At 35.1% G+C, this 23,572-nt stretch overlaps 3 protein-coding genes and 1 non-coding gene across 4 annotated transcripts in view; 3 read left to right on the forward strand and 1 right to left on the reverse strand.

Annotated features, from left to right (window-relative positions):
- Positions 1–3,172, forward strand: part of LOC111466240 (mitoferrin-like) — a 9,815-nt gene extending 6,643 nt beyond the window's left edge. The window contains exon 3 of the mRNA XM_023110844.1: positions 2,945–3,172. Within this exon, the coding sequence (XP_022966612.1) occupies positions 2,945–2,950 (6 nt within the window). The 3' untranslated portion in view covers positions 2,951–3,172. The remainder of the gene's footprint in view (positions 1–2,944) is intronic.
- Positions 3,173–3,431: 259 nt separating this feature from the next.
- LOC111466241 (abscisic acid receptor PYL4-like) lies at positions 3,432–4,309 on the forward strand. Its single transcript, XM_023110845.1, has one exon. The coding sequence runs from the start codon at positions 3,521–3,523 to the stop codon at positions 4,145–4,147; it is 627 nt and encodes a 208-aa protein (XP_022966613.1). The 5' UTR covers positions 3,432–3,520; the 3' UTR covers positions 4,148–4,309.
- A 931-nt stretch (positions 4,310–5,240) lies between these two features.
- On the forward strand, positions 5,241–7,555 carry LOC111466239 (protein trichome birefringence-like 34). Its single transcript, XM_023110842.1, has 4 exons — positions 5,241–5,880; positions 5,958–6,154; positions 6,795–6,956; positions 7,034–7,555. The coding sequence occupies exons 1-4, from the start codon at positions 5,368–5,370 to the stop codon at positions 7,407–7,409; spliced, it is 1,248 nt and encodes a 415-aa protein (XP_022966610.1). The 5' UTR covers positions 5,241–5,367; the 3' UTR covers positions 7,410–7,555.
- Positions 7,556–8,162: 607 nt separating this feature from the next.
- Positions 8,163–8,235, reverse strand: TRNAA-AGC. Its single transcript has one exon. It is a non-coding gene; the product is annotated as a tRNA-Ala (tRNA).
- Positions 8,236–23,572: the final 15,337 nt, after the last annotated feature.

The raw sequence follows: 23,572 nt of genomic DNA on the forward strand, positions 1-23,572 counted from the left end.
AAAAAAAAAAAAAAAAGTCAGCCGCATCATTTTTTTTTTTTTTTTTTACGTTTAGATATGTACACATTTTGTCAATTTACTTCTTTCTTTTCTTTTCTTTTTTCTTCTCTATAACTAAGACATCTTTTCCCCCACTCAGAAATATCTTGTTTTAAATGCATCTTTTAAAAAGTATTATAACATCTTTTTCAATATTTTTTTTCTCCTTTCATTATTTAGTGGTTGTAGCCATCTTGAAATACCATATTATTGTGGCCACAAGTTCTTAAATTGGAGATGATCTATCACATGGTTGTACACCACAATGATTATAATGTAACCCTTTCCTTATTTATAGAGATAGTATGTCTCAAGTTATCAATAACGATAAGAATCATGTTGACTCTCTAAGATTCGTCGATGATGACCTAATATCTTGGGACAATGAATTCATGAAAGTAGACAAATAAGCTATGTTATATGATGCATAAACCTCCATACACCATGTCATATAAGCTATGTTATAGACGAAAGATTTGACATGAATTATGTATGCATGATTCATAGACTCATTATGTTATGATTGAATGGAGATTTGACTTGTATCATAAACTTATGTCATGATTTTAAGCCATGGGGACCTCATGCAGTTTGTGCGTCAAATACGTCAAGATACTTCTCCGTTATGATTAGTACGGATGCATACCTTATAAAATTTATGTTTGCTATGACGTTATGCGGGCCCCTTCCCTTTGTGGTCTCCTCGAATTCGTTAGTGAGTGCTAGCTCAACGAGCCAAGTTTACGTATACGAGCCCGCATAGTGAGTCCATGTGTGCATGTGTGAGCCGTACATAAGGAAGTACTACACATACAACCTTGCCTAAACCAAAAAGTGGAATCTAAGGCCCTTTTTATTTTTCAGGTAAAGGTAAGCACCCCTACACAGATGACGATGTCACGATGGAGGCCATGTGATCAAAGTTAAGGTAGTTGCTTTCCTATTTGTTCTTTTGAAGTCCCTAGATTATTCTTTCTTTATGTTATCTGAAATCACGTTGTTTTATTATGAACGTATAAACGTATGACATCGTTTATGAAATATTTTTAATGAATTTTCTGAACATAATAGACATGTCATGCATGTCATGGCGACTATATTTTTAATATAAAAATAAGGTCGCTACAGGCCCCATAACTTAAACATCATAAAGGAGATGACGGCCCTCAATCTAGTAAACTATCGTATACCTTTGTTCATTTCTCTCATCCAAACAAGATCACGATTAAGGAGTGATTTGTACCCCTAAATGCACTAGGCGCTCATTAAGTACATGCATTTTCAAGGCTCAACCCTATTTCTACCAACTTATAAAGGTACTATCCCAAACATTTGCTAGAGCAGATTCACTAAAAAGAAATTAATTTACAAAGTCCTAAAGTCCTTTCTAAAACGCTAATGGAACCTTGGATAACCAAACTAAGTTATAATTAGGGGATGTTAGGGAACCTCTCTCTAATTGTACTTGTATAAGAGTATATTCATCTATGCACGAAGATATCATCACAAGGGACAGAATCTAAACATGGTTATGTAGTCAGAATTTGAATTCGTTCAATTCTAGAATTTTTTCGTTATTTTCTTAAAAAACGAGCATCTTAACCGTTCAACATGTTTTTTATTACTACATGCTTTCATACATACTACAAACTTGTCTTAATTTAAAGTCTCGAAATTCAACTTACTTGACTCAAAATTTATTTTGATGGTCAGTTTGTGCCCTTCAAAAACTTCAATTCTCTCCAAACTCCTCAAATAGGTCTTAAATAAGAAAAAATGTGAGTACCTTCTACGAGTATAAAAAAATTGATTCGATTAGACCATACCGATCATCCCCTACCTATAGCCACTCGGTTTTGCTTGCACACGTGTGCGTGTGTCTCAATTGGAATACAAGTTGAAGTATCTTAAAGCTAAGATTGGAATAAAAACATAATAAAAATAAGAAAGTTTAAGGAGTTTTTGATTGATGTGACATGGTAGTATGATGGGCATTTTCAATGGTCCCTACTCTTTAAACACAACAAGAGTAGGGGCATGACCTTATAACCACTACCATCTATCAATTTATATATCTCACATGCCTTTAAAACCTTTGCTTTCAAATTTTTGGCTCCCACCAATACCTTCCTTTCTCCCAACACTTATCAAAATCCCGGATGATCTTCGGATTACATAACATCAAGCACGTCCGGCAGCTATTCAAATGGATCCAGTTCTTCCTATCCGCGCCCGCACCCCTGTTTGGTAATGGAATCCTATCGACTGACTGGGTACTTTTAGACCAATTAGACCAAAAAGATTTGAGCTGCTTTCACTATGCGAGGGCTTTGGTCTGCTTCCTTCTTTTCAATCACAGGAAATGATTCAATCTCGAACTGGGTGAGCCTCTGACTATTCAGTTAAAGTGAGAGTTGGTTCAACTATCGAAGATAGACATTTTAAGGCATTTTGTCAAGACTGCCGGCTTTGCTAGTAAGTAGATCGGAACGCTAACGGTGAGGTGCCAGCCAACTAACCTTTGTCTCTGTCCCTCAATCAATCAATGGGACAAAGACAAAGAACATTTTTTTTTTATCCTTTTTACTTTTATCTTTAGTTTCAGATGAAAATCGTTAATACTTTTGTTTCGGAAAATATTACGAACTTTAAAAAAATGTTTAAAAAATACCATTAAGCTTTGAAGGTTTTATTAACCTTCAACTTTAAAAAAATATATATATCCTTAAACTCTTTCTAAAATTTTAAAAAAGTATTTTTTAATTTTTTTATAAAATGTTTGAGAGTAATAATAAAAATTTGAAAATTATATTTTTTTAAAGAGAAGAAAATATTTAATTTATTATTTAGCATAGGTAGGATTGTCATAATATAGTAATTATGACATTTTAAGGGGTTTAATAATAATTAGAAAAATAATTAGAAAAATAATTAAAAAAATAATTAGAAAATTTGTTGATCTTATCCTTGGGATTACGCTTTATTCAGCAACTTGATTGCCTAATTGGCACTCTGATTACCAGTTGTCATGCCTCTTGCGCACCTTTTATTTCTTTCATTTTTTATTTGCTAAATTACTTTTTTGTCCTTTTTTCTTTTTCTTTTTCTTTTTCTTTTCCAAAAAGGATTATTCTTCTCTTCCTAATTTTAAGTCACCCTTGATATAGAAATAATAATATTATAGAAACGTTATTTAATTATTTCCGCATTGTGCATACATATATATATTTAAACTTTATCCACCGTTGAAGTCAAATTAAAGTTGGGAAATTCAAACAAACAAAATAAAAGAAGGGTATTTACGTCATTTTCTTCATCCAAGTTGCTCCTCTTGCCCCTCTCATGAACTTCGCAGAAAAGAAAAATCCAAATTGTCAAAGAAAAAAACCAAAGTCTGACCGTTACGGCAGCCCCCGATTTCATCTCTATATAAATTCGCCACCGGAACAAAAAAATCCCCCTACTACCCCTCCGCCGGATAATGCCTCCCAATCCCCCTAAATCTTCCGCCGCCTCTCACCGGGTAACGCCTGCTGCCTCCGCCACCGCACCCCCGGGGGTTTTCAAGCGCAAGATTCCCTCACGCGCTACCACAGTCCCCGAAGCGGTGGCGCGTTATCACAACCACGCGATCTCCTCCAACCAGTGCTGCTCCGCCGTCGTCCAAGACATCGCTGCCCCTGTCTCCACTGTCTGGTCCGTCGTCCGCCGTTTCGACAACCCACAAGCGTACAAGCACTTTGTCAAGAGTTGCCACGTCATCGTTGGAGACGGCAACGTCGGTAGCCTCCGTGAAGTCCACGTCATTTCCGGTCTTCCAGCAGCAAACAGCACCGAACGACTGGAGATTCTCGACGACGAACGCCATATTATGAGCTTCAGCGTCATCGGCGGCGAACATCGGCTCGCTAACTACCGGTCTGTCACGACGCTCCACCCGGAAGGAGACGACACCGTCGTAGTGGAATCGTACGTCGTCGATATTCCGCCGGGAAATACGGAGGAGGATACGTGCGTGTTCATCGACACCATCGTCCGATGCAACCTCCAATCGCTGACTCAGATCGCCGAGAACTTAACCGGCCGGAACCGAGCGGCGCCGCCGTGAGCTGTCTTGTAATCGTTTCTTTTTTCTTTTTGGTTAGCTGGATAGAATCGGTGAGAGGTCGTTTTGTTTGACGCTGATTTTAAAAATAATGTTTTTTTATATATCTATATATATTGTATCATGTTAATTGAATGTATTAAGAACCATTTTTCTTTTCTCGAATTTAAAATCTGAAAATATTATTCTTATTAAAAATAATTTTTTTAGATTTAATTTCGCTAGCAATAATGAATCTATATGATATTATATCGTACTTTAAAAATACTATTATTATTATTATTATTATTATTATTATTATTATTATTAATTTGGGGTTTTGAATGGAATGGATGAGGGGAAATTAGGTAAGAACAAACCCACCATTTCAAACTGTCTCTTCTGCCACCTCTGCAATTTCCTTTTTATTTATTTATTTTTAATTTAAAAAGGAAAATTGGAGTATGCAAGTTGCATATAAATAAATTAAAAATAATAATTTTATTCTCTCTCTTTAAAGAAAGAATTGCTGAATAAGACTGGGTTCTGCAAGTTGGTGTGCAACTTGAGGGGTGCTGCTTTTTTTTTTATTATTATTATTATTATTTAACTATCTATTTTGGGATGGGTTGCCCGTTTATTCTTTTATCCATAATACATGTTACATTTATTGGATGATAAAAGTCTCACATCCGTTAATTTAGGAAATGATCATAAGTTTATAATCTAAGAATACATTCTTCATTATTATGAAGCAAAGTGGACATTTTGGGAAGCCCAAAACAAAGCACTGAGAGCTCATACTCAAAGTGAACAATATCATACTATTGTGGAGAGTCTGTTGTGAACCAATGGGAATGATTATGGAATAGGGAATGAGGAGAAGATGGGAGATGGTACAGGCTGCCAAATATGAACATCTTTTGATTGTGTTTGTTTGAGAAATGTTTTTGAAGTTTCTTTACGTTAAAGAATCCCATTATATAATCAATTTTGGTTTTCATACCGAAAGGTAAATTAGTTATAAACTAGGGATTATACTAAAACTTGAGCACACCCAACCATGAATTGAAACACTATCCATTTCCATTTCCATCCAACAATAATTCTACTCCAAGCTTCCTATCTGGAAGCCAAATTCGTTGATACCCACTTCCCACCAACCCCAACACTCAACATCATACCATTAATAATCAATAAAACTCTCAAATTTCAATACACACCTCTCTGCTCTGTTCTTCAAAATGGCAAAGAAACCCCAATTAATCCCCAACGCCACTTGGGGAATCCCAATTCGAACCACTTTCCGAGCTGCCCTCGCCCTTTTAATTGCCCTCCTCCTTGTCTCCGCCGTTTATTTTACCCAAAACAGAGCCGCCCAAGTTCTCGAAAATTACAGCACCGGCGGCGGCGGTGGCTGTGACTTGTTCACTGGGAAGTGGGTTTTTGACAATGAGTCGTATCCTCTTTACAAGGAGAGGGAGTGTGTTTTCATGTCGGATCAGTTGGCGTGTGAGAAATTCGGGAGGGAGGATTTGGGGTACCGGAATTGGCGGTGGCAGCCGGATGAATGTGAGCTGCCGAAGTTTAATGCGACGGCGCTGCTGGAGAGGCTGAGGAATAAGAGGATGGTGTTCGTGGGAGACTCGTTGAATCGTGGGCAGTGGGTTTCGATGGTGTGTCTTGTGGGCTCTGTTATTCCGCCGCCGCTGCAGTCCATGCAGAGTAATGGGTCGTTGATGATGTTCAAGGCCACTGTGAGTAGATACTTTATGAATGTTTATTTGATTTGATTTAGTAGCTGTTATTGAATGAATATTGGATTTATATTAAGGAATACAATGCGAGCATAGAGTTCTACTGGTCCCCATTGATGGTGGAGTCAAATTCGGACGATCCAGTCAACCACCGATTGCCAGATCGGATAGTCAGGGTGAAAGCCATAGAGAAGCACGCAAGGCATTGGGCCGACGCCCACATACTCGTTTTCAACACTTATCTTTGGTGGAGAATACCCAAGATTAAAGCCCTGTAAGTGACCCATTACCTCAATATTGTTTGGAATTATCAACCTTTGTTCAACAACCCTCCTGCCAACGAAGATATATTTGTAACGCCCTCAAGCCCTAACCTAACCGATATTGTCCTTTTAAGCTTTCCTTCTGTAGAGGTTTCCACTTCGTTTTATAAAAAAATTAGGGAGAGGTTTTACGGGCTTCCCCTCAAGGTTTTTAAAATGCGTCTACTAAATAGTATGAGAGAGGTTTTTAGGATTTCCGCTTAAGGTTTTTAAAACGAGCCTACTAAAAAGAGTTTTTCATTACCCACATAAAGAATTATGGGGAGATTTCCACACTTTTATGAAAAAATGTTTTATTTTCCTTCACACGAGATACCTCACAATCCATCTCATTCGAGAGATGCTTCTTCTCCATGTGGGTTCTCACAATCCACTCCCTTTGAGAGCCAGCGTCCTTGTTGGCACACGGTCTTGTGTCATCTATTAGAGAAAAGTTTCCACAATTTTATAAAGAATGTTTCCTTTTTCTCCCTAATCGTTGTATTCCTTATTTATAAATCAATTATCAACCCCTTAATTAGGTGAAAATTTATATATATTCTTTCGGACCGAATCCCATATGATGAAAATTTATATATATTTTGGGTTTAGGTTCGGATCGTTTGAAGATTCAGAAACAAGCAAGTTGAAAGTAGTGAAGATGAGACGCGGGTATGAAATGGCATTAAGAACATGGGCAGATTGGTTGGAAGTAAACATAAATCCAAACAACACCCAAGTGTTCTTCATGAGCATGTCGCCCATTCACGACAGGTATGAGCACAATGTCGCCCATTCATGCTGTGTTTTCTTTGAATCTGAAACTAAACAAGGCGTTGCACAAAGCGCAGAGGCGAGGAATGGGGGCGAAGCAAAGCCCAAAACTGTTACGGCGAAACAGAGCAGATAGCAGAAGTTGGATATCGAGGAAATGGGACAGATCCAAAGATGATGAAGATAGTGGAAACAGTGTTAGCTGAGCTCAAAACAAGAGGATTGAATGTGGAGATGATCAACATTACGCAGCTCACAGAGTATAGAAAAGAAGCTCACCCATCCATATACAGAAAGCAATGGGAGCCATTGAAGCCCCATCAAATTTCAAATCCAACCTCGTATGCCGATTGCATTCATTGGTGTCTCCCTGGTGTGCCTGATGTGTGGAATGAGCTTCTTTATGCTTATATTTTCCACCCAACCAAGCCTTCTAACCAAAATTTGAATTAGCTTTCTTCCATCAATTTTTGTGCAAACCCACCATAAGAACTGGGTGAGTTGTGAGAAAAGGTCAATAGATTTAAATGTGCTAAAACAAGATTGTAAAATGTTCACGTTCCATCTAAAAAAAAGTGTAAAATTTGAGAAGTTAATTATCTTCCGTTTGTTCAACATCGGGTGTCATGATTCAGAGATATATTAATGACATGTCTTAAAGTAGAACTCGAGCCACATATTCATTTTTCATCTGCCTTTATGGCTTCATTGGATTAAACATAATTTGTGCGGAATCCAAGCTTATTGGGCCTCACACTACATATGCGGGTACGTTCAATCTTCTATGACCCAATCAACTTTAAAGTGACTTCAATATTGTACAAAGAGTGTGCTTTTGACTCTAGAGAAAAGAGTCGAGTTTTGATTAAGGGGAGAGTGTTCGAGAGCTCCAGAAGTCTCGAGTATTTGAAGCATTTAGACTATCAATCTCATAGTAGTCTATCATAATGCACAGGTGATTTAAACAATACGTCATCCGTAGCATCGAGAACCCTAAGTATAATAGTTTTATTCTACCAATTCCTATACAAAATCAAAGGACTAACAATATGATTAGGACTAAGGTGAACATTAATCCTAATTCATTCACAGAGATGATGTCCGCTAAAATGGCTAATGGTAATGGGCTGAGCCCATAAATAAGAGAGTCCATGTGAAGACCTCGGCCCAAGAATGCCGACAAAATAGAATGAAAATTAAATTATATGGAAATGCGGGGTATCGATCCCCGTACCTCTCGCATGCTAAGCGAGCGCTCTACCATCTGAGCTACATCCCCTTACTGTTTATTAGAAGTACTTATTCTTATTTGAGCTAATTTCCTTCATTTTTGGGACAGAAAACTTTGAATATAAGATTTTGGAAGAATCTTTAGATGCAAGTTTTAGACTATGCTACTTAGAACGTATAAAGTCTAGGACATAGGTATTCAGATCGCTTGAAATATATGAAGCTTTGGATGTAGGTTTCAAATACATCGCTTGAAATGTAAAAACTCTAAGTATAGGTTTCAGACTACGTCGCAATGAACACTTGAAGAAGTTCTGGATGTAGGTTTAGATTATGTCGCTTGAAATGTATGATGTCTTGGACATAGGTTCATACTGCGTCGCTTGGAACACATGAAGTCTTATACGTAGGTTCAGATTGTATCACTTGGAACATATGAAACTTTGGATACAGGTAGTCAAGTTCATATCTTATACCATAAATCTTAGGGGGAGTGTCTTAATGAACAAAATAAAAAACAAGCACAAGAATAAGAACCAAAGACAAGAATTAAGAACAAGAACTCAGATCAAAAATAAAAAAATTAAGGATAAGAAATAGAAAAAGGATTAAGATTCGAGTTCTAAGAACTAAAAATTCAGAACCTCAGAGCTAAGGTCCATAGATTAGAACTAAAGTGAAAGAACTCAAAGACCAAGACCAAGGTCTTTGGGCGAGATCACGACAAGAAATTAGAACTCACTCTCAGAACGTAAGGGCCTAAGTTCTCAGGACAAGAACAAGAATATAACAAGAACGAGTATGGTAGCTTAGCATACCTTAAGGACATGATTAAGAGCCTACAAGTAGGCTACTTAATTTTTGTACTCACTTAAGTTCTCTCATGCATTTTAGGTACTATGCTTTTTGAAACGTATGAAGCCTCGGGCATTGTTTTCAAATTGTGTCGCTTGGAACTTAAGGAGCATTGAACACAAGTTTCAAACTACATCGCTTGAAACGTAAGCTTGGGTGTATGTTTTCAAACTGCAACGCATTAAGTTCTAAGTGCAGGTTCAGACTACGTCACTTAAAATATATGAAGCCTTTTAGGTTATCATACTGTTTTGCTTGAAACGCATGAAACATAGAACATAGGTGACCAGGTTCATGTCTTGTACCATTAATTTTAAGTGGAGTGTCTCAAAGAACAAGTGTTATACACAGCTACACCACGTATTTAGTTTTTTTTAATCTTTCAAGTTATTTTGCTTATTGGACACAATGTATTCGAACTCATAAACTTTATTTTGATTGGTAAATAAAATGTAATTATGTTTTGTTTTAAATGTCAATTTTTTTTTTAGTCACAATTCGTTCTTCTGGAACCTTTAAAAATCGAGCCATAATAATATTATTCAAGATTACACTAATAATTTTGAAATTTTCAAACAATAAATAATATTAAATTGGATATAAAATAATCAAAATTATTATTAAATATTAAATAATTAATTATAAAGTTTTAAGGCATAAATCAACAACCGTTGTAGTATTTCAATCCGAGCAATCTAACAAAATTAACTTCATGCAATTTCTCTCCCGAATTCTTTCATATGATTTATTTAAAATATATTCTTCTAAATCATATGATTTTGCATGGTTCAGATCAATTAGGTGAAAAATATATATATATATTGGTAACATTAAATATTAAAATAATTAATATATGTTAGATACATTAAACAAAAAAAAAATATATTTAAAAATAAAATAAAATAAAAAATTAGTTAACTTTCAGATATCTTATTACATTTAAATATTATTTAACACAATATTATATTCTAATATAATAAATATTCAAATATATGCTTTTCGTTTTATTTAATTTTAAATAAACTCGCATTCGTTTTCAACTAGTTTGTAAGAATTTTTTAAAAAAACTTTTTAAAAAAAGAAATTTACTTTTTTGAATTAAAAGATAAAAACTTATTTTAAAAAATGCTAATTTAAAACAAAAATTAAATTTTGCACACAATAAGTCCAATCAAATTAGAAGATGAATAAATTACAAACCAAAACTAAGGAATGGTAAATATTGTCATTAAGATAAACATTGCTCCACACCTTTAATAAAATTAAAAATCACTGAAAATTTATGGATATGAAAGTAAGTTTTGACCTTTTCTCAAAAAAAAAAATAGAATATCTATATACGGTAAACTCGGGTTGGGTTAGGTTGAGTTGGATTCTACAAGTTTTTTGGACTGATCAAAAAATTTGAATTGGTTGAGTTAGTGATCCAACCGATTCAAATAGACCTAATCCAACTGAACCAATTCAAATAGACCTAATCCAACTCAATTTTCTATTCTTTTGTAACTTTTTTTTTAATTATTTAAAAAGAAATCTTATATATCTACCTACCTAAAATTTCATACAACTTTAATATCAAACATTCAAAAATCACATTACTAATATTTTTTACGACCAATTGTAACCTTATTTTTGAGTTGGTGGGTTGTTTGAGTATTGTCGAGGGGTGAACGGAAACAACCTAAACAGAAAAAAATAAAAATAGATCAAATAGTCAAATTAGTAAATTCTCAAATCACATAAATACCAATTTCTAACATTAAGGTTTAAAAAACGTAAAATAATGATTTTTCAAAGCAAATTACGAAGAAGACACGTGATTGAAGCATTAAAATCTGTAAGATTGAAGTATAGGTGTAATATTAGAAGTAAAAGAAGGTCACAAATTCCTTACCATTTCATTGGGTTAGTAGAGGGAAGAAAATAATACGAAAATGATAAAGAGAGAGCATGCAGACGAAATAGGGTATTGTGGAGGTCCATGGGCGAGCAGCTTAATAAACACAGAAATGGAGCAAGAAGAAGCCATGAAACTCAGGATGGATAGCGCCGGAAGAGAATAGGAGGGCGTGGGAAGGGGGGTGGGGGGGGGGTGATGCAACAGCGGCGCTATCCCTCCTGAGCTTAACGGACTCTTCCGTGCGTTGAAGGCAGTAGAAGAAACGCCACCAAACCCAACTAAATGCTACATGCTGTGTGTGTGTGTGTGTGGTGGAACAATAATGCTGTAATGCCCATCGTATTTATAGCCTCAACGTGGGATTCTATTTCTTTCCCATTTTTATTTATTTTGTTTTAATAATAAAAAAGAGTTTAATTTGGGAGTTAAGGAGAGGAGGGGTGAGGGGTGACATTGGAAATTGGAAAATTTCCTGACTTTCATTTTCGTCTTCCCGACTATCAAAGTGGTCTTCGCCGTAGACCAAGGATCGATCCATGGCCCAGTTTCCCATGTTTCCCAAAATACCCTTCTGTAAATATTCACAATACCCAGGGGCATAAATGTAGTCTTGTTTTTAAATTAAATTAAATTAAATAAAAGGAGAGATATTGTTGATTATGAGTTAAATTGCAGAAAATAGGAATGAGGTACATGCAGTCTCTGAATATCTTTTTATTTTTATTTTATCCTAAATAATAATAATAATAATAATAATAATAATAATAATAATAATAATAATAATAATAATTTGGTTGCATGTAAAAGGAATTATGATTTTCGAAACAATGCAAAATATTTATTAAAAAGGGGGGAAAAAGAAAAAGTCCGTGCTGGGAGAGTGATGACAATGTCAGATAACGGGCCCACCACAGGACAGGCACCACCTGGAATTTACCGTACCCGATCCGACCTCCTATATTTTTTTTAAAATATATATATATATATATATTAAAGGATTTTGAATTTAACACTAAAAAGGCTATAAAAATATCAAATTCCCATAAAAAGGGAACCGGCCTGAGTAGCCAAAAAAGGGTTTATTTCCATCGGGATCGAACCGGACAAACCGGGTAGACTTTTTTTATTTTTTTTTGGTCAAACACATTGAGGGTATGAGTATAATCATGACCATTGGTTTTAAGGGGGTGGGGCCCATGACAATTTGTCGGTATTTGAGTAATGGGCCTGGGCCTGCGGGTGGTTTTAATTCTGGGAAATGATTATGCGCGGGTACGACTACGGTGCAGCTAGCTACTGCCACTCTGTTTTGTGGACCCCACTGTCACAACCCCCATTATTTGCTTAATTACCTTCTGCCAACACTATGGGTCCCGCTTTTTATTTCTATTACACATTTAATCCCAACTTTTTTATTCTTCTTACAACTTTATCAGTAAATTTCTTTTTTTTTTTTTTAAATATTTAGTTTAATAAATACTTAAACCTTTTATTTTCTGTCTAATAATTTTTTTAAATGTGATTTGATTTATTTTACATTTTCTAAAATATTCATAAATCTATTATATACAAATTTACAAGTTTTATATCAAATAAGAATTTAAAATTTAAAGTTTTAAATATTTATTATATATATAATTGAAAATTTTAAAATCTATTACTGAATTAAATTTATATTTTAACCTTTTTAAATATATATGAATGACTTTAAATAATATAATTTAGAGCAGTGGCTAAAGATAATTGAGAAACTCGATGAAGATATTAAAGTTTTTTTTTTTTTTTTTTTTAAATTAAGTTGGTACAAATTTATTTATTTATTTATTATCGTCTGACATTTGATGATCTTCCTATATTTAATTTTGAAATGATTAAGTTCATTGCATTCAATCTTAGAAGTAAATAAGGGGATTGATATTATTGAAGTAGTTGGGTTTTATAAATTTTAGATTTTGATTCTCAATTTACCTATCGACAATAATATTATATTATAAAATATTTCAATCGGCTAGGTTTGAGATCATACGATTCTACAAACTCTTACGAATAAAGCTAACTTAACTAATGATTCTAACTAAGCATTGAGTCTCTCATTTTCCAAATTAACAAATTAGGAAGATTTTAGGAAGGAGTCAAGGGCCGAGAAGCTCTCTATAAGGCTATTCAAAGAACCTCAAAATTGGATGGAAAATGGGTATGTAACCGATAAGAAGAATCATGAAATTGAGGGCAATCACGCAAAGTCGTTCTTCCAAAAGTATTTCTTAAACTTGAGAGGAAGGAGATGAAGAGATATCACGAAGGAATCAAGGCTAGAAAGTGTCTAGATTTTTCAAACAAATAAGATAAATTTTAAGTTTTACTCCAACGAAGAACATGTTTTATAGAAAAATTTCGAGGCTTATATCTTAGACTATAGCGTACGATAATGTATGAAATCATTCCCTTGTGTTTTTCTGATTCAACGTCGAGTGAGAAAGCCACTACATGAGACTAAGAAAGTTGAGTTTTAGAGACATCCTAAAAGGGTCTGAGTCTTCCTCCCTTCTTTTGGGGCAGAAGATGATGATAGTGGTCAATTTAAGTGAACCGACCACATCAGCCCAAAATCCTGACGTCCCTTAATTTATTTTATCAAATTAGGCTTCTTCTAGATCGGTTCTCATGAATTTTTATATGGTTCCTAAAACTAAACATCAAGGGTTACGCACAAGAATTTTGGAGCAATTTAGGTACTGGAAGCTCAAGAATTGGGTCCCCGAACATCAACTAAAGGTAAGTAGTCAAAATGCCTGTAACACTCGATAAGGAATAAAGTAACTTAAAAAAGATTAAGCCGCCAAAGTAAGATCAAGGGATAAAAAAAAAAAAAAAAAATTAAAGGGTTTAAACAAGAACAAGGATGCTTAGTAAGTAATTTAATAATGATAGGACATAAGACGAAAGAAAAATATAAGCATAAAGAACATAAAGGTCTTTTTTATAATTTTGAAGGAAATTTCTAAATTTTTAATTTTTTAACCGGAATGAGTTTTAAGGTAATCAACAAATAGTAAATAATTTTTAGAATTTTTTTTGGATTTTTTAGAAAAATAATAATAAAATAAGTTATAAAAATTTAATTACCAAAATACCCTTGAACTTCAAAGTATTTACAAAAATACCACAAATTAAAAAAAAAAAATCAGATCCTTCATATTTTCATTTTTTAACAGTGGGATCTTCCCCTTGAGTATGTTCTAGAGGAGATACCTACCTCGTCACATCCAACGAAAAGAATTCAAATTTTAGGATGGTTGTTTGCTAATTAGAGAGAATATTTTCGATGATCAATTCAGAAAACTCGAACTCCAAATCACAAAGATTCTGACGGTTTCAATGACGATTTAAGCTCCCTCTATAAAGTAAGTTTGGATTTTCATTCAGAATAAGAATCGAACTAAGTTGAGTTTTCAATTGCGAGTTATAGTCGTTGAGTTTTGGATTTCTTACTCTCGGGTTTCTTCCAATCCGAGAGAAGTTGTTTACCATTTTCCTTTCAACTTGTTCCTACACCTTCTAAACAAGATTACCCACAAATTTTATGAAGAAATCGAGTGCTGCAAGAGCCCAAAATACCAATTCTCAATTGTGTCTGCCACTAAAAGAAGCTTGAAAGTTTGAAATTTCAATCTGAGGTTACAAACGAATTCACCCGGTGAGGCCAATCTCATTCAATTTTTGCACATCCAAGGATCATTTTTGTAGAAGATCACGAAGTGAATTAATCCCAAGAACGTGGGTATCAGAGAAATTTAGTATCGGATACAAATTTGGAGAAAGGATCAAATTCCCATCTGCAGTTCATTTTTCTTTAAATTGAGCATTCCTTTATCATAAGAGGATTAAGTTGAGTAGCTTTGGTAAAGAAATCGAGAGCTAATACGTCCTAGATTAAGCGGCCCAAGGAAAGGAAATTTTGCGTTCTCGAGTGAGTTGCAAACTGAGGATAATTCTCAAAATTAAGGCCACACACTCAACGTTACTCCAAAACAATTCCTTTAGCTAAAGGGAAGAACAAGGAAGAAATTTCATGAAGAAATCGGGTCATAAGAACCTCTAGAAAAGGTTGCCCAATAAGCTTTTTTCCTGGGTTGAGCTCCGACGAGAAAAATGATTTCCTACGAACTTTGGAGGAGAATAACTTAGGCTACTACCCACTTATGAAATCAATTCCTAGCTATTTCCTAAAACACCATCTTTAAGTTTTATGAAGAAATCAAGGGGAGAAATTTCACAAACGAAGCTGGAGAGAGGCTCTTTCGAGAGGCAGCGCAAAGGCCATGCGCGTTTTCTTTCCTTCCAAAGGAAGAAGATGATGACATGGCTGGTTCAATTGAATCGACATGTCAAACCAAAACATGGCCCTCCATTAGTTTTCTTAATTTTAACCCTTTTCTAGACCGGTTCTCATGAAACACTTTATAGTTTCAGAAACTAGACAATCTATGGAATCTGTCAAAAAAAATTTGAAATAGTTCAGATACGAAAAACTCAAGAACGAATGTCCCAAACATTGACGACGAGGTATGTAGTCATCTTGGACTTTTCGTAAGAAATAGTTGAAGGAATCACTTGGATGGATTTCTGTATGAACCTTAAACTAAATATGAATTAGAGAAGTATGATAGAAAAACAACCAGAATCGTGAGTTAAGACCCTTAATCAATTGATTTACTCAAAATTTAAGTAACCTTAAAATAACCCATTAAATGAACTACGTTGCTCATGAAATTTTAATATTAAGCATATTATGGCATATTAAGTTTATATATGAAATTTAGTGGTGATTAGAAGAAACGCTTAAACTATATACCTCAAGGAACTATTACCTAAGATCCAAAACTCTACTAAAATTATTTAAAGAACATATTATGACATCATAGCATTTTCAATTACTCATGCACGATGGATTCACAAGTTAGGTCGTGCTTAAGAACGTAGGTAGAGCTTCAAGAAATTAAGAACCTTAGAAATTTATAGAAAGAGAATCAAGAACAATACCATGCAAACTTTACATCTATAGGAAGAATGCTAGGTACCACTCAAGGATAAGGGATCAAGGCCTCAAACTTAAAAACTCAAGGAACTCCAGACCTCCCATGGTACAACATGTTCATGACTCAGACTACATCTCTTTGAACGTAAGAAGTCTTAGATGTAGGTTTTTCAGATTGCTTGGAACATAAGAAGTCTTGAGTATAGGTATTCAGACTATGTTGCTTGGAACGCAAGAAGCCTCGAGCATAGGTATTCAAACTATGCTGCTTGGAATGCATAAAGTCTTGGGCATAGATTTTCAGACTGTATCATACTAAACACGTGAAACCTTGGATGTAGGTTAAGACTGTGTCGCTTGGAACATATGAAGTCTTGAACACAGGTTATCAGATTCATGACGAGTACCGTAAATCTTAGGGAGTGTCTTGGAAAACAAAACGAGAACGTAACAAGAATATAGAAAGTAACCAAGAATGAGACAATGATCAAGGAATAGAACATAAATAAAAATCCAATTTATAAAGACAAGAACCTACAACCACAGTACTACGACCCTTAGATCTCAGACCTCAGAACCTAAGGACTAAGGTCCTTAGAATAGATCATGATAAGAATTCAAGTCAAGAACAGAACCAAAGAGTCCAAGTACTTGCAACAAGAACCATAACAATTTAAGAAGTGTGGTACCCTAGCATATCAAGGACACGATTAAGAGCCTACAAGTTCCATCCATCATCGAAATTTTTTTTTTTTTAAATAATTTGTGTCCATTCATTATTTTGTGTTTTAACTACTTATGTAAGAACTTTATTTTGAAATAATGTATTTATTTCACGAAAAATTTGTCCATCTTTTTACACCGTCAAGTCAACCAAAAGTCGTGTTTCATGCCTTACAATGCCACTAATGTTCCTTTAAGATATTTCAAGGACCAAACACCCTCCAAATGACTCAAGATCTTAAGAAGGCCCATATAAAAAGGACAAGAAGGTTTATCTAAGATTTCAAGATGATTGGATCAAGTTTAGAACCTAAACCAAGTTAGGGGTATAAGTAAAGGGTCTTACGTTACTAAAGATTGCTAATACCACTCAAGAAACAAGAATCAAGAACAAGAACCAAGAACAAGGATAAGAATTAGGAACAAGAACGGAAAACCAAGGATAAGAACTAGAACATGGGTTAAGATCCAAGTTCTCATATTTTAAGTACCCAAAACCTTAGAACCAAGGTCTTTAGATCAGAACCAATGTGAGGAACTCAGAACCCAGGACTAAGGTCCTCGAGTTAGATCATGGCAAGAACTCGGAACAAAAGGCCATAACCTAAGGGTCTAGTTCTCAAAATGAGAACAAGAATATGATAAGAAAGAATGTGGTACCCTAGCACACCTTAAGGACACAATTAAGTGCCTACAAGTAGGCTACTCATTAAGCCTTTATACTCATTCAAGCTATCTCAGGTTTTGTCGGGTGACAAGAAGAAGCTGGTTGAGGATGGATGTAGATTTGAAGCAGGTGCCACATAAAGCCACATTGTTTTTCAATTTTTCAACTATTCTCTTTGTGGTCTTCTATAGAAACACTCCTTGGAGGTCAAAACTGATTGGGACGATACTTGCTCGACGAATTATCGTGTTGTTGGGTTTTATGTCCTAAAACTCATAGTTTGTAAACAAAAGCATATTCTATTTTCAATAAAGTTATTATTGTTGTTTATTCAGTAAAGATTGTTATTGAATAAAGTGAACTTTACGATCATTAATCTAAATCCAATAAACTAAGAACACTTTGGCTATAGTATGATTACTTGAACTATAGGTAGAGACATAAGAGTTGATCAAGTTCAAGTATATAGTCAAAATGATCTATAGTATAAGGATAAGGCTGAGTACCGTATTCTAGGGACACTATGGATGCGACCCACTTTTGTATATGATATAAACAATATGATCACTAAAATTGTACATGTGGAGACATGTGAGTGGGGGTGTCCTATGCAATGAGTATTGCATAAGATCGGACCATGAAGAAAATCACTCTCACTTTATAATGTCGTTTACTGTTGAGACTAATTTTCTTTTCATTCGACGACCTAGGTAACTCGATCTTAATCCTGAGCTAACCATGAACTCCTGTTTATTCGGAATTATCCTTAGATTTGCATGGGTGAGAGTGACTCAAGTTCGCCGACTCAATAGGCCTCCCATTTCAGGGGTAAGACTGGGTAAATGGCTGGGGATGTGGGGTGCAAGATGGAATTCACTCCTACCCACTTTTAGGGATAGAAGAGAGGTTGTTCCCTTAAGTACTGACTCCGGTCTTGAACAAGGGGCCTCACCCTCTCATTGGCCTGAGAGGGATCCGGTTTACTGGTTGGACAACAAACCAATTGTTCATTAGAGGATCAGTGAGACATAAGAAACAAGAAGTAACTTCAGGGGTTAAACAGTAAATTAACCCAGCTCTAGTTATGAACAACCGGTGAAGGATCGACTTACTAATCATGGTTATATCAAATGGACAGAAATATATCTATTGTGAGGAGAGTGCAACTACTGGGCTATAGTGGAATGTCCTAGTAATTAACGAATATTGGTTAACAAGGTTAATGAGTTTAACCGGTTAATCTTGGATCGTTGGAGCCCATGATCTATTGGTCCATTAGGTCTCTTTGCTAGCTCATATCGGACTAAACCATAGAATAGTGTGACGAGTGAGTTCGAAGTGTTCAAATTCAAATTAGGGAGAATGCGCTACATATATACGATATATTTAACCGGATTTTTGTTTTATTTACGAATTAAAGAAAAAGAGAGAATCTGAGATATTTAAATAAGATTTAATATCTTAATGAAATATGTGTCGGAATTAATTGGGATTGTCATTTGAATTAATATTTAATATTAATTAAATAGTTTAATTAATCATTTAATATTATTTTAATTTGAAATTAATAATTCAAATTGATTGTTGAATCAAAATGAAGAAAGTCAACCTGTTGAACTCATTTAATGGAAAAAGTCCATGTTAGTGGAATTTTGAGGTGTCAAAATTTGGTTTAACCAAACTTGCATGCTTGCCAAATAAAGCCCACAAATTTGAGTGTCAAAATTTGGTTAACTCAAGCATGCATGCTGGCACATAATCCAAACATTTGAGTGGAATTTTGAGTGTCAAAATTTGGTTAACTCAAGTATGCATGCTGCGACAAAATTCAAACATTTGAGTGGAATTTTGAGTGTTAAAATTTGGTGATCTCAAATTTGCATGAACATGCAAACATGACTCTATAAATAGAGTGATCATAATACATGAAAGGTTTTCTTGTTGGTGAAAAATCTTGAGAAAAACCTCTCACAAACACTCTTTTCATATATACAAAATCCCTCCCAAGTTTAGTCACTCATCGAATTCCACAATCTCGTTCTAAGGCCGAAGGTTAGTGGAGAAGACACTAGTGGTGGTTCGAAACCGGTTCGTGAGGAAAAAGAAATTTGAACTACAAAAGATTAGTATTCAAACTTATTAAGTTTTAATACTTATGAACATGCTAGTTATTTACCATAATTGATATTCTAAAAGTGCCTAAGATCCAAATTGCTTCCGTATGTGTTATATTAACACCTTCAATCCTCGGATCAGATTTTCAAGTTTTTCTTGAAGCTCTTAAATGACATATTGGATTGGGGGAATGGATTTTAGACACTTTTGGCACTTGATTCTTCGTAGAACTTGTGGGTAATCTTGTTTAGAAATGGTAGGAACTTGAAGGGAAATGGTGGAGAGTTGCTCTTGAATTTGGAAGAAATCCGAGAGTAGGAGATCCAAAATCTAAACGCTTATTGCTTACGATTGGGAGCTCGACCTTGCTCGATTCTTGTTCCATGCTATTGCCCCAACTTCATACTTTATGAGGGAAGCATCCACCGACGTTGAAACCTCTAGAATCATCATGATTAAGAGATTGAAATTTTCGCATAACCCATCAGAAATATCTTCTTCGATCAGTGAGCTACTGACTTCTAATTTGAATTCTAACCATTGAATTTGGTGATGTGTGAACATTCTAGATTGTGTTCAATTTTGGAAGAGATCCAATGGCTCAATTTTGAGATTTGATGGATTTTGTGCAAGAGGCCACTGTGGAGGTTCTGATTTTGAGGAGAATGACATATCTATAATTATCCTTAGTTTTTTTTTTTATTATTTTGGTAATTTGCCACTTTTCGAATATTAACTATAAACTCATAATTTTTCTAAAACTTCATCCTCTACTGGACATTTTTCCGTTCTCGACCATCTCAAGATTCCTTTTATATAAGGAATTAAAAATCCTAAAAATTCCATAGAAATTGAAAAACTACCTTTTGTCCTTTTGGCTTACCTTTTCATTTCCAATTATTCTCCAAAAGCCTTAACTTCTTACGATTACTTGTTATGGTATAGAAATAACTTGCTTAAGACTATTTTCCTTGCACGATACCTCAAAGGAGTTTGATTAAGCCAAGAGTGAATGAATCGTGTGTGATAGCCACAGTGGCAATAATAAATGTTGGTGCTTAGGCACAACATGAAGAGGCGCTAGATGACTAGTTGCCTATAGATATATATATGTATATCTTGAACCTAGGATGATTGTTAGAAACGGACTGAAGGAACATAGAAGAATGAAGTTTTTTTATAACGACAATAAATGATTACAGGAGAAAACCGTCAAACATCTTACCCAAGTTGAAATTCTCGAGAGTATGATGTATAAGCTTAAGATCAAGACATTGCTCTCAAGCTAAAACTAGCCTGTTGAATGGATTTTGATAATAAGTACAATTAAGATCATGAGTCCGACTCCACACCCTAATGTCTTAGTACCATTTCATGGAAAGAATGGATCCCAGCTTACCTATGCCTAAAATCACCTAGTACCTCTTATCTTTCGGTATGTCCCGAGTTCACGACTTTCACCTTGATTAGTAAGGTGTCACTTATGATTTTACTATCTAAATTGGTCTGTCATATGATTTCATACTGATCCAGTAACCCATATTGGTCTAAGTAAGGGTGTCATATTCAAGAATTATGATTATGTATTGGTATGGAAATGGACATGGGCCTTTGAAGGGCTAATGCTCTATAAACCCACTTTGGAAGGGTGTGGAACCACGTGGGTACATAGAACCATGGGTTAGGCATAGGCAGTCCAAGGACCTAAATCATGATCCCGTGGATGAATATTGCGTGAGTTTGCAAGTATAAATGATAAAAAATATTGCGTGAGTTTGCCAATATAAATGATAAAAAAACTCAAGATAAGAAGTCTGGTACCCTTAACTAGGCTCATGGTATGATCGAGGTTTTGTAAGACCATCATGAGATGTAAGTTCGAGATCGTGACACTAAAGCCAATATGGGTGCTAGCGACACTTCGTTCATTTTCAAGAAAAGAACTAATGATAGGTACAACATATGAAGTGTGGAGAGACAAACCAATGATTTGCTGTCTATGAGGCATTTATGCCAATCGCAACGGGGCATCCTTACTGACTCACGAAGCCTCAAAAGAGTGGAATTTGGAATGAACCTTAGATCACGTTTGAGAAGGTTGTTGCATGAGAACTTATGGGTCCATACAATATTGAGATGAATACGACACAAGAGTAAATTTTCACTAGTGAAGTGTGATAGAGAAGCTAAATCATCATATTGACATGACACATGTAGATGTTAGCAAAGTTTGTGAATCGATGTTCGACTTGTGAGCAAGTTAGACGCAAAGACAAAGACCCTTAGAATTATCATAGCCCTCGAGCATCCCATAGTGGAAGTGGGAGGGTGTGAAAATATTCTATCTCTAACTTGTCAAATACAAGGGAACGTTGCACAATGATTTAGGTCACCACGGACAAATTACCGAAGTTGACACACTTCATTACTAGAAAATCCACCAATTTAATAGACAATTAGACATGAAGATACTTAGAGGAGATAGAGAATGACATAATGTTCCAATGTTCATAGAGCCGAACAAGGATACTCCCTTGCATTAGAATTATAGAAGAAATATGCAAACACCAAAAGGAGGAACTCGAATTTGAACAAAAGATCATGTATTCCTTAAAGTTACTCCTGTGAGAGGAGGACTGAGGTTGGGAAGAGAGGAAAGTTGATCCCTTGTTTATTAGACACTTAAAATCTTCGAACACATTGGGCCGGTGGCGAATAGGCTACCATAGAATTGACGCTTGCTATCGTCCACAATGTGTTCCACATGTTCATGCGTAGAAAGTATACCACCGATCCAATTGCACATCATCAATTACAAGCACTACCTCGACATCGAGACTTGAAGTACTAGGAGCAACCCATGCAGATATTTTACCATGTGTATGAAAACTCTATTGAACCAGAGAAACAACTTTGATTAAAGTGCAATGGTGAAACCTTCCTCCTAAAGAAGTGACTTGGAAACAAGAGAACAAGATGAGAACCAAGTACTACCCGAGTTGTTTTATTATATAATATATGTATTTCAAAAAAAAAAGAGAGAAAAAAACATGTTTTCTGCTGCATGGTACGATGTGCGTCAACGATAAGGACAACAAAGACAGACAATGACTAGATGGCTTCGAATTCATGGAATTGAAGCTTGGTCACGGGTTGAAAGGTGAAACACCTCAAAAAATAAAGGGAATTAGCTCCAACAAAAATTAAGTCGTTCATGTAAGACCCAAAGGATCAAAAGGGAAGAAATTAAAAGATTAAGTAAGGACAAGGGAATTAAGCAAGTCACTCATATATCCTAATAAGTAATCTTGACGAGTTAAGGCACTTGGAAAGGACGGGAAATTAAACGTAAGTGAAAATGGCAAAAATGTCATTTTTCCCATTATCAAGAATCTTTTCTGATGTTTAATTCCTTATCTAGAAGAAATTTCATGAAAAAGAAATAATGACCAATAAGGGAGGAGAAGAAGGATGTATAGAAAAATTATGGATTTTTCAAAAAAAATAATAAAAAAATATTTTGAAATTGGCAAATTACCAAAATATCCCTAGAAGAATGGATAATTACAAAAATGCCACTCTGATCAGAATCATGTCATCCTACCATGACCATCTGAACAAAATCCTTCAAAACTCAAATCCCGACCGCTGAATCTCCTCCAAAATTGGATATGATTCAGAACATGCATAGATCATCACATCCAATGGCTATTATTCAAAACCAAGGTCGGTAAGGCTTTGATCGGAGTTGATATTTTCGACGGGTTGTTCAAAAAGTCCAATCTTCAAATCACGACGATTGTGGAGCTCTCAATGTCAGTTTAAGTTCCTCCCATAAATGCTGAAGTTGGGGCAACAATATGGAACAAGAATCGAGCAAGATCAAACTCCCAATCGAAGGAAATAAGCATTTAGATTTTCGATCTCTTACTCTTGGATTTCTTCCAAATTCAAGAGAAATTCTCCACCATTTCTCTTTAAATGTGTTCTTACAGTCTCGAAACAAGATTATCCACAAGTTTTATGAAAAAATAGAGTGCTAAAAGTGCTCATAAACCATTCCCTCAATCCAATCCGTCATTGAAGAG

The sequence above is a fragment of the Cucurbita maxima genome, unplaced genomic scaffold, assembly GCF_002738345.1.
Source record: "Cucurbita maxima cultivar Rimu unplaced genomic scaffold, Cmax_1.0 Cma_Scf00030, whole genome shotgun sequence".
Lineage (NCBI taxonomy): Eukaryota > Viridiplantae > Streptophyta > Magnoliopsida > Cucurbitales > Cucurbitaceae > Cucurbita > Cucurbita maxima.

What these genes read in the sequence shown, in the direction of transcription:
- LOC111466239 (XM_023110842.1), top strand. Translation starts at nt 5,368, where the DNA reads ATGGCAAAGAAACCCCAATTAATCCCCAACGCCACTTGGGGAATCCCA. An exon ending in ATACCCAAGATTAAAGCCCT is followed by an intron (nt 6,155 to 6,794) that starts GTAAGTGACCCA and finishes TTTTGGGTTTAG; the next exon opens with GTTCGGATCGTTTGAAGATT. An exon ending in ATGTCGCCCATTCACGACAG is followed by an intron (nt 6,957 to 7,033) that starts GTATGAGCACAA and finishes CACAAAGCGCAG; the next exon opens with AGGCGAGGAATGGGGGCGAA.
- LOC111466241 (XM_023110845.1), top strand. Translation starts at nt 3,521, where the DNA reads ATGCCTCCCAATCCCCCTAAATCTTCCGCCGCCTCTCACCGGGTAACG.